General features: G+C 40.0%; 1 protein-coding gene across 1 annotated transcript; it reads left to right on the top strand.

Moving 5' to 3' along the window:
- The first annotated feature begins 4,553 nt into the window (after positions 1 to 4,553).
- znf503 (zinc finger protein 503) lies at positions 4,554 to 8,103 on the top strand. Its single transcript, XM_039784774.1, has 2 exons — positions 4,554 to 5,127; positions 5,508 to 8,103. The coding sequence occupies exons 1-2, from the start codon at positions 4,873 to 4,875 to the stop codon at positions 6,936 to 6,938; spliced, it is 1,686 nt and encodes a 561-aa protein (XP_039640708.1). The 5' UTR covers positions 4,554 to 4,872; the 3' UTR covers positions 6,939 to 8,103.
- Positions 8,104 to 11,056: the final 2,953 nt, after the last annotated feature.

The raw sequence follows: 11,056 nt of genomic DNA, 5'->3' as shown, positions 1-11,056 counted from the left end.
GCAACCTCACCTATAGGTCAAAGAACAGGTGGCAGGGGGTAGAAATATTGTTTTATTAAACTTTTGAAGTAAAATAAATTAGTTTGATATTATTTATATTAATAAATAAATGCACTTGCATTGTGCCATTTTCCTTACACACTAACTTAGTGTCAAAGATTTTTTTTAATGCAAATATAGGCTATATATTTCTTTGACAAGGAATATAAATGCATGCTCTCGTGGTATGTCTGTTTATGTGTTTGCCTGCTTGACTCTCAATCAAGTTTATTACCTGTATAACACTCTGCCTATTAACTTTCATTTTATTTATTTGAAAGATGGTGGATTGGGGATTACTGTAGACTTTAGTCACCAAACTATATTTCATTCATCCATTCGGTCATTCAGTCCCTATTCTATGTGCTGCACTGGCCTGAGAACATGCATGCAAGCAGACATGGCAGCCAAACACTAAAGCAGCTTACCTCACTGCTATGTTTATGCTTCTCTAATTGGAGCTGTGCTAATAGGTGAAAAGAGGTAAAACTGTATATCTTGAGGGTCACAGTAGCATTTGGTTGAGAGAGTCAGAAAGTTTGGGAACACCATGTTGGTCCTTTGCTTCTCTCAACCCTTCGCTGCATGTTGTGTGACGTCACGCGGGACCTCCCATACGCGGAAAAGCTCACTTTCTCCCTGCAGCTGCCCGGAGAGGGAGAGCGAGAGTCTGCGTGGCTTCAGTCTCCACTGTGTTCTCTTTGCGGTGCTTCATATTTTACTGAATGTAATGGTTGGTGTGTTTATGTAATGCAATGTTTCGTTTAGACAGAAGGACTACGTCTAAATGTTGTTACAGTGTTATTTTTTTTTTTTTATCCTTTTACCTCTCTGACGTTTTACTTCGGAGCTTAGTAGGAAATGATTCCAGGTAATGTCGTGTCACGGACTTTCCTGTAAACCTCTCCTTCCTCCTAGGAGTTATAGAAAAATGTTTTCTACTGCATGCGCTTAAATGGTTTTAATAATCATGTACAGCCTGTATCCTATTTCATCTGTTAGGCTACTGATATTTGCAGATAATAGCCTCTGCGTCTCTTTAAAAAGAAAAAAAGGTTTTGGTAATATTACCACAAAAAAGGTCTAATTAATAGAGTGAAAACGGACTGAGATAAAAATATGAATAACTTTATGTAATTAAGAGCGCCAAAACAACCTGAGCCTATGAAAAAAGTACTTTTAAAAAAAAAAATAGAAATATAGGCTTGGTGAGATTTGAGTGTGCAATTAGGAAAGTTTTTTAATTGTTTAATTTCTATTTTATGTGGTTATACAGAAACATAAATCAGCATTGAAATGTGTTCTTCCTCGCTTCATAGCAAGAAGTCGGCCCAGCAGATAGCTCACAGTAAACATGCAAGTCCAACATATTTCCTCACAAGATGTAAATAGTTGTATTTACATGCGGAGAGTGATTCATAAACATGTCAGTATTATGAAATATATGGGGATATTAAAACTTTCTATTTAAATATCATGAATTATGGTCGCAAAAATGTGTTCCCATTTAAGGGGAATGCCGAGTATTTTGGTGTCTGGTGCAGAAGCCTATTCGTCATACGGACAATAAAGAGGGTTTTCGCCTGACAGTGAAAATTTATGGTTGCCCTTCTTTGCCCTAATAACTCACATATTGTGTCACGGACTGACAGCCCTTGCAGAAAACAGCAAGCCTGTTATCAATCACACATCTTTGCATATTGTGAAACGTCCCCCCTTTTACTGCCAGACAAAAACACTAAAAACATTTGAAGCTGAGCTCATTTAGACTTTGTTTCCCCCTTCTTACAAACTCTTACATTCAAATGAAAAAAAACAAAAACAGAAAACGGTTGGCCTATTTTGGAGCTGCTGTTTATTTAAGTTACACATGATGACTTAGGCTATGTTTTCATAGAGAAGACAATTATTGCTTGTTTTTATTTATTCATACATAGTTTACAAAGCTGTAGTCAGCCACGCAGACCAGTGTAGGCCTATAAGCTGAAGTCAATCTTTAACTGGTAGCAGAAAAACGGCTTTATGCTCTTGTGCTTTTTAATTATTGCAGTAGATTACTGTTTACTTGTTAACCATGTGGAGACATTATTAGTTTTATGTTATTTTATTGACGGTAGCCTACCGTTCATCCTAAATTGCATTTGCGGCAGATTATGAACTCAACTAGCCTACGTTGTTGTTGTTTATTTATATAGGGTGTTGTTTTTTTGTTATCCACCAAAAAATATATATATATATTTTGCCCCTTGACTGTCCACTCCAGGTTTTCTTGCTCTCCAAGTTGACCTGTCAAGCAGATTACCACAGAAAGAGATTAATGGCAGAGGCGGGTTGCAATAATAATCGTTTTGTTTGATGTGACAACTTTGATAGGCGTTGATTTACTTACAAACTGATAGGCTTTTAATTGAGCGCCTCAATCCCGATTGAGATGAAAGGAAAACCGCATTGAAAAGCTGCCCGATTGCCCTGGAGCCTCAATACTGATTAGCCATCTCAGCGTTGAATAGTTCAAGGCATTTTAAACTTCTTTTCTCAACGGCCTGACAGACCATTTCTCTTCTTTTCTTTCTCCCTGTCCGCTTTTCTACCTCTTAAAGAAAATAAATCATTTCCATTGTATGTAAATAAAATCGAGCTGACATCAATATAAAATGTCTGGATTTCCTTTTTGTTCCCCGTCTTTGTTATTCTTGTTGCAGATGACAGTGTGCCCGAGGCAGATGACAGGTTTAAACAACACAATAGCAGATGCGTTTAGCCAAAATGGACAGGGTTCTGTTTTGAGAGAGCGTGATGTTTCACCGGGTTGTTGCATATTATAATTTCCTGAATGAATGTCTACATGCAGATTGTTTGAGCAAACTTATTTCGGAAGGATAGGCTACATAATAGTAGATAATGGGTATATAAATTATTAAATTGCCAATTTTAACTTGCTATTCTTATTTATTATTATCAATCATGTGGTATTTGCTATTTTATATTTTGAATGAAGGACACGCTTTTTTTTCTTCATGGCAGCAGTGTTTTTCCTAAAACTTCTTGTTAACACCATAATCGGCCGATTATAGCAAAAGCACTTTAGCACCTTAAAGCCCTAACAGCTACTTCAAATAGGCTAACATGTGAACTAGACTGTCTGCAAGTTATTAAAGTTTAACCATGTGTGCAAACTCCGAGGTGTTTGATGAAGAACTTCAAAAGTTACAGACTTTGTAGAATAACGGACAGAATGGAAATCTAGTCCTCAGCTTTTGAATTTTATGCCCCGTATTGTCTGGACTGGTTCGGCTATTGTCGATGCATTTTAAAATTAAATCTTAACTCGAGAATCGATTTATTTCCTCTGAAAACTTGGTGTCTCTTGCGGAATGTCTCTCTCCCCATTTGTTCTTTTCCCCGCAGTCACACTGGCATCTAATCAGCCACAATAGCTGACATAAATCAAGCGGTGGATTGACAGCGTCTGACAAATAACTGATTGATTGCGGTGGAGCAGAATTGACACTTGACGGAGGGGTGGAGATAGAAATAGAAGGGCGGTGTATATTATACTGAAAACATGTGACATTCACATCCCTCCATCACTACATCGGTCTATTCCTGTCAACGCTTGTCTGTTTAGGGAATTCAAGCTGAAATGGTTGGTTTTATGTTTGCTGGTGGAGGAAAAAGTCCCAGTGCTGGACGTGCGCACTGCGTGCGTCTCTCGGGCTACAGTGTTGTGGAATGACAAATAAAACTCTTTTTAAGATAACAACATCATTCTAAATGACATATTTACACATAAACTTAATGAATGAGTATTCTCTTAGCTGTTAATGGCAATGGAGCAGTGAAAAGATATATATATATATATATAGAGATAGATAGATAGATAGAGAGATAGATAGATAGATAGATATATAGATAGATAGATAGATAGATAGATAGATAGATAGATAGATAGATAGATAGATAGATAATTTATTGATCCCCAAGGGGAAATCCAAGAGGTCCGTAATATGTGTCAGTTTCCAGTACCTAATATCATGCCATCATAACTTACATTCGTTTATAATAGCCTTTCAGACTAAGATGAAAATGATTATGTTAATGATAAAATATGTTTTAACTTTACCCAAAAAATAAGGGGAATAAGGAATAAACTGAGTAGCCTACCGTTTTATTTAACGTCCACACTCATAACTCAACGACATCTTTCAGGCCTTTTAAACGAAATGATATGAAAGGTGTTCAAGTGAGTAAATTAGGATATGTTTTCTAATTTAAATAGGCTAGTGGAGGGATTGTTCATCTATTGTGTTATTCACGCACTAGTCTGTATCCTGGACTGGTGTGCATAGAACCCGTAGCTCCACCTCTGAAATAGTGTAAGCGTTCACAGTAACCAACATATTTAAGCCCATCTCCTCCCCCGAGCTGTCGAAATAGGCGCTTACAAAGAGGAGAACGTCACATCCCCTTGACCCTCCAATCACCTCAGGGTCCCATTTGATTGGAAGGCGGCAAAGGCTTTAATCTCGGACTAATTCAGCTGCTTTTGAAGTGAACATTTCTACCAGTTCGTACTTCGGAAGTACAGAGCGAGGACCTGCAGATAGACGCACTGAAGGCGCAGCGCTCATGGTGCAAGGCTCAGCCACGGATCTGCGATAACCTCGCACTGTCTCCTTCCAGCTGCCGCTCCTTGCTTCTTTACTACCAGGATTACTTATTATTGAACCGTTTTACGATCCCTTTATCCCCGAGAGAGAGGCTCGATGCTTTTTTGATTTTCTTAATGAATCTGACGAAAGCATCGCAGTTTCATTTCCTGACAATTGGGACATGATCACGTCGCCCTCGGCGTCTTTCCTGATAAATAGTGATATCTGTGTAGCCTGGGAAAGAAGCAGTTCTCGGAATAGCAGCTCAGTGAGCATCAACAAGCCCTTTCTCCACTCCGCGCCCCCGTCTCATCCACTACGGCAAGCGAACCGACTTCCTATCAAGGTTTTGAAAATGCTTACCGCACGCTCGGGACACATTTTGCACCCGGAGTATCTGCAGCCTTTGCCTTCTACCCCGATTAGTCCTATAGAGGTAAGATGAAGATTTTGATTACTTCATGTCAGTATAATTACGATGTTATATGGCTATTTCAGTTCTTAGTGCTTCGCGTGCCACTGTTTTAGGAGCATGATAGCTGTTATCCCGTAAATATAGCCTACCCTGTCCAACTGTGAATCCGGTGTTTAAAACAGTTAGCCTATGTGTAAAGCCTCACGGGTTGTTTTTAATAATCAACACGATTGTAGTTGTGTTCACGTAAGAGCCGTGCGTAATTATGCATTTCCGTTTGGAAATGCAAATGCCCATATTCAACGGCTTTCTCTCAGGTTGTACATTTTGTAATCACAAAAGAAAGCAGTCGATGTGCGTTTAAATAGCATTTATCAACATATGTGTCATCTCTTTTGCAGCTTGATGCCAAGAAAAGTCCGTTGGCTCTGCTGGCGCAGACCTGCTCTCAGATCGGCAAACCGGACCCACCACCCTCCTCCAAATTATCCTCCGTAACATCAAATGGATCTAGTGAGAAGGAATCTAAATCTGGTCCTTTGAAAATGAGTGACATCGGTGTGGATGACAAATCTAGCTTCAAACCTTATTCTAAGCCTTCAGATAAGAAGGACTCGTCTTCGGGCGTCTCAAGCGGAGAGAAGTCTGGTTTCCGAGTGCCGAGCGCCACCTGCCAGCCGTTTACGCCGCGGACAGGCAGCCCCAACTCCAGCACTTCTGCGTCCCCCATGCCATCAGAGGGGAAGTGTGGAGATAGGGATGAAAAGAAAGAGTCTGATTGTAATAAAAATGGCACTACGGATGGGTCTGGCACCACTAGTCACAGCAGGATAAGCGTGAGTTGTGGTGGAATTAACGTGGAGGTCAACCAACACCAGGAGACGACGCCTGGCACTAAAAGCACCTCCTCCTCGGACTCCTCATGTGTAACTTCTGTATCCTCCGCATCCGTTCTCGGGTCAGGGCTTGTGGCGCCGGTTTCTCCTTACAAACCGGGACAGACAGTTTTCCCTTTGCCTCCTGCTGGTATGAGCTACCCAGGTAGCTTGGCTGGGGCCTATGCTGGTTACCCTCAACACTTCCTGCCCCACGGAGGGAGCTTGGTAAACGCACAGCTGGCCAGTTCACTGGGCTGCAGTAAGGCTGGATCCAGCCCTTTGGCTGGGGCTTCTCCACCGTCCATCATGTCAGCCAGCCTTTGCAGAGACCCTTTCTGCCTCAGTTACCATTGTGCCAGTCACTTAGCGGGCGCAGCCAGTGCTTCCTGCACGCACGAATCTGCAGCTGCAGCGGCCGCTAACGCCCTCAAATCCAGCTACCCACTAATGTACCCGACACACCACATGCATGGCGTTCATTCCTCGGCGCCATCGTTTACCGGACACCCCCTGTACCCATATGGTTTCATGCTCCCCAACGACCCTCTCCCTCATGTTTGTAATTGGGTGTCAGCAAATGGACCGTGCGACAAGCGTTTCTCCTCATCAGAAGAGCTCCTGAATCACCTGAGGACTCACACTGCTTTTACTGGGGCGGAGAAGTTGATATCTGGTTATCCCGGGTCTTCATCATTGGCCAGCGCTGCAGCAGCGGCCATGGCCTGCCATATGCACATGCCACCGTCAGGTGCCCCCGGGAGCCCCGGAACTTTGGCTCTAAGGAGCCCGCATCACGCGCTAGGACTCAGCAGCCGCTACCATCCGTACTCCAAAAGTCCCCTGCCAAACCCAGGTGGCCCTGTCCCCGTCCCCGCTGCCACCGGCCCATACTACTCCCCTTATGCACTGTATGGCCAGAGACTCACCACAGCATCAGCGCTTGGATACCAGTGAGGAAAAAAAATGACTTTGAAAAGTTTATAGTACTAAGAATGCAAATATAAAGACTTTTATATTAACAGCGCTAAATATGGGCGGGATCCGTGGACTTCAACTGTATTTATTTATATGTCGGCTTAAAAGCAGGCGATAATAGCTGCAAATGGAAAATATTTGAGCAACTCAAAAAGTGCATTATGTTAAAACTGAACTCTATAGGTAAAATGAAAACACACACATGTTAGAGTACTAATTAAAGTAGGGGTCTTCATTTCGATGTTAATTTGAAATTGCTATGATTGTATTTGTTCTTATTTAATGTCTCATTGAGAAGAAAATAATTTACATGCATGTTTGTTACTTAAATTTCAGAAATTGTCCACATTTTAAATTGCCGTTATTTTTCAGGTGTACACATTGGAAAGAGAATTGGTATTTTTTTGTATGTATTCTGGAAAAAATAAGAAACAATTCTGTTCCATATCTCCGTGTGCCTCATTTTCTGAAGTATTAACATTATTCAGTGTAAAATAATAGTTGAATTTATATTCCACTGACAGTTTTAAAAATTGGTCTGTTAAATGAATGGGGCTAATAAAACCTCATTGATAATTTCCGCCACATGGGCCAATATATTTTCCAGGCTGTCATACTTTTTAAAACAATTCATTGCTGTCTTATCAGAAACATTTTGGCGAGTTGATGATAATGTGCGTCTTTCTTTCTTTCTTTCTTTCTTTCTTTCTTTCTTTCTTTCTTTCTTTGTTTATATTATATTACTTTATACGCCAAATAACTAACTAAGCTTTAAATGTTTACTTTTATCAGAGCACATGTGTTAAAAGTTTAAATTAAATGCAACTTAAATGAGAGTGGGAACTGTGTGTGTGTGTGTGTGTGTGTGTGTGTGTGTGTGTGTGTGTGTGTGTGTGTGTGTGTGTGTGTGTGTGTGTGTGTGTGTGTGTGTGTGTGTAAAGAGTTAAACGGGTTTTAAAAAGGAATCTGTATGAAATAATTCATTCTGCTGGTGCAGTTTGCTGGTGGGTCAATTTTGTCAATAAGTTGTTCGAGATTTTATTTGACAGGTGTAGGTTTACTTGTTTCACATGCAAAGTAAAATTTGTGAAATACGCCAGAAAAAGAAAGTTGGACAAGGACAGTTGATTTTTTTTATGTGGTTTAAAAAAAATCAAAGCACAGCTATGTGGTTTAAATAGCTAACATTTAAAATCAAAGAATCAATTTTACAACCTTAAGAGAAAGACAGACGTTGACTTGAATAATTTGCTGGCTTTCAGGTTTAATGCACTAGACATTTTACAAGCGTTTTCGACTAGTCTTTTTTATTTATAATGAAGCTGTGGACTGAGAGCAAGCCTCTGATGCTCCACTAGGGTGACATTTCAACATGGAGGCCATTCACTGGTTTATATAGAAACAAAATTGCATTGTATCATTACCAAGATGCTATGATTTAATTTGCATTTGATAATCTTCTCCACCTGTAAATCTAATGTACACAGCACTAAATGTGTTATTAAATAAGGATCTTGTGCAAAGTTGTGGGATTTTCATGCAGGTACAAACACTCACAAATCGTGGTTTGAATTTGAGAAGATCAGGGAACATTGAAGTCATATTTTTTTTAAATACAAACAACATCCCACATGAGCAATTAACATTTTCTATTATGTCGTTCTTTTTCTATTTTTCTTGCACAGATAACGGCAATGAACGTATTGTTACTCCTGGTTTTGTTTGTGATATTGATAAGCAAAATCAGCTGCATATTTGAACTTTAGAGTTTTATAGAAAACTTTACAAATCAAAATCGGCGCATGGGTAGATAATTGAGTTCACACGGCCAGTTTAATCATCCATAGTGTATGACTTTCAATCAACATATATAATCTATTTCACATGTATAGCTTATATCGCTATTATGGTCGACTAACAACATTACCTTGGCTTTCCGTTCTTTTGGGCATACTGTTGACCCAACTGTGTTACAGATATTATTTATTTAGAATTCCTCCTAAGCTGTCCCTTGTCTATCGCACAGCGGTTATTCAGACAAAACAGAATCCTCTCATCGTGTGTATGAGGCCCACACGTGCCCTAAACTGATGTAATGACGGTGAAAGGGAGCAATTTCCATTTCTACCCACATCATGGTGGCTGTGCTCGGAGGGTCCCGGTGGAAGGCAATTTATCATGTGCCCCTCCCCCTGGCCCTGTCACTGGAGGAACAGGCAGGCACATGTGTGCATGAATTACCAACCCTCCCACCTACCCAGCCCCCCCACTCTCTCTCACTGTGGAGATTTGACCCAGAGGAGAGAGAGAACATGGGGTTATTAGAATATGCAAGAGTATCAAAGTGCATATTCACTCTGTCCGTCAAGACCTAAAACTGCTGAGGTGTGCACGAGCTCTGCAGAACAAAAAGTATACATCAAACCACAGCATAATGGTACATTTAGAGATTTAATAATTCAAATACTATAATAAAAATTGAAATTAAGAAGATTCGGTGATTTTTACTTACAAACCTGTTTCATTTTTTTTTTCATGGATTTAACATGGAATTTATTAACCAAATTAATAGTCTGGTGAGGGTCTTAAGAGTTGTTTAAGTTAGGTGTAGTACCTAATCTGGTACAGTGAACATTGACAGTGTTATGTCAAGAGTTTTTACATGGCACCAGACCCTTTCCAAATAAAAAATATAATCTGAAATAGCAAAAATTGCACGGTGGAGCCATAAGTGGAAAAAACTTACTATGTAACTTTAGGGGTTTAGGTTAGGGAGTAGGCATTGACAATTTAAAGAGGTTGTAATTGATGGTCTTACTAAAGAAGACATAAAAAATTACATACATTAAGATTATATTAAAACATTTTCCATTCCTTAATGAAGACGATTGCTCATTCCACTGCCTCACAGTTATGCTCCTGCCTGGTTTGCATAATGGATGGTCTCAAAAAATACACATTCATGTTAGCGGCTAGCTTCAGTCAAACAGGACAAAACACAGTCACTGAACTACCTAAAAAATGGAAAAGGTATGAAAAACCACAAATCTTAAACAAATGCTTCTTCAGTTTTATGTTCAAGACTTAAAGCAGCCATTTTAGATTCTTGGGAGATACTTGGATCCTCAGAGAGAGACACTGCAGGAAACCTGGCAGGACATCTGGCGAGGGGGGGAAGCCCAGGACGTGACTCACACACACCTAACCCCATATTCAACCCTACTGAATTACCACCACTAAAGCTGTCATTAGTGGGTGTGTGGCACAATATAAAGACATGCCGTCGTCTGCAGTGGCAAGTCTATAGTTTGTGTAACAGCTGTGTCAATAAGGGGAAGCGGCTATAATGTTCAACCCCATGCCAGACATAAGTCACAGAGCGATTATTATCTTTTATGTATGTGTGGTTGTTTTATCAGGCTGCGATTACAATATAAAAGCTCTCAGTGATGGGAAAAAGAAACCTATCAATAATGGCTTTGCTTGCACTGTTTACTTTATGGGCACTTGATGTTTCTTACTTGCAATTATGTTTTACAAGTATAGATTGTTACTTTTCCAATACATTTTGATTATACGTCTACTTATACACCACATAGAATGTTCTTTGTCTGTTACCATCTCAGCCTATACTGTACATTACATGTATATATATCTTAACTACGTCTTTGCGCTCCAATTGTAGTAAAAAGGTGTCACCTTAGCTGGAACACCGGACTGTCATTATCTCAGCATGTGATTTTATGGTTATCCAGGCTGTTGAGGTGTCGACAGCTTTTGTGATTGTAGTAATGAAGCCATAAAGTGAGCTGCATGAAACAAAGCAAAGACTCAGTGGTAGTAACCAGATCTACTGCTTCAAGCAAATTCCGTACTAAATCTGCTTATTATGCAGGAGATTAGAAAAAATCAACATTGTTGTTGGTCACGTCATATTCCTCAATGCTAAAGCACCCCTTTCTGACAGATTGATCCTAGAATGCAGTCTCCAACTGAGAGCTGTAATAGAGGTAATTTGGTTCTCAAAATCTGTGCCAAGGCAGACAGGAATCCCTCCCAGCTCTTCTACATGTGGTTACCCTCCTCATTGATTTACA

Source organism: Perca fluviatilis, chromosome 19 (assembly GCF_010015445.1).
Source record: "Perca fluviatilis chromosome 19, GENO_Pfluv_1.0, whole genome shotgun sequence".
Classification (NCBI taxonomy): Eukaryota; Metazoa; Chordata; class Actinopteri; order Perciformes; family Percidae; genus Perca; species Perca fluviatilis.
This window is presented reverse-complemented; position numbering and strand designations above follow the sequence as displayed.

Coding starts and splice junctions, on each gene's coding strand:
- znf503 (XM_039784774.1), top strand. CDS start 4,873: ATGATCACGTCGCCCTCGGCGTCTTTCCTGATAAATAGTGATATCTGT. Junction 5,128..5,507: donor CCCCGATTAGTCCTATAGAG/GTAAGATGAAGA, acceptor TCTCTTTTGCAG/CTTGATGCCAAGAAAAGTCC.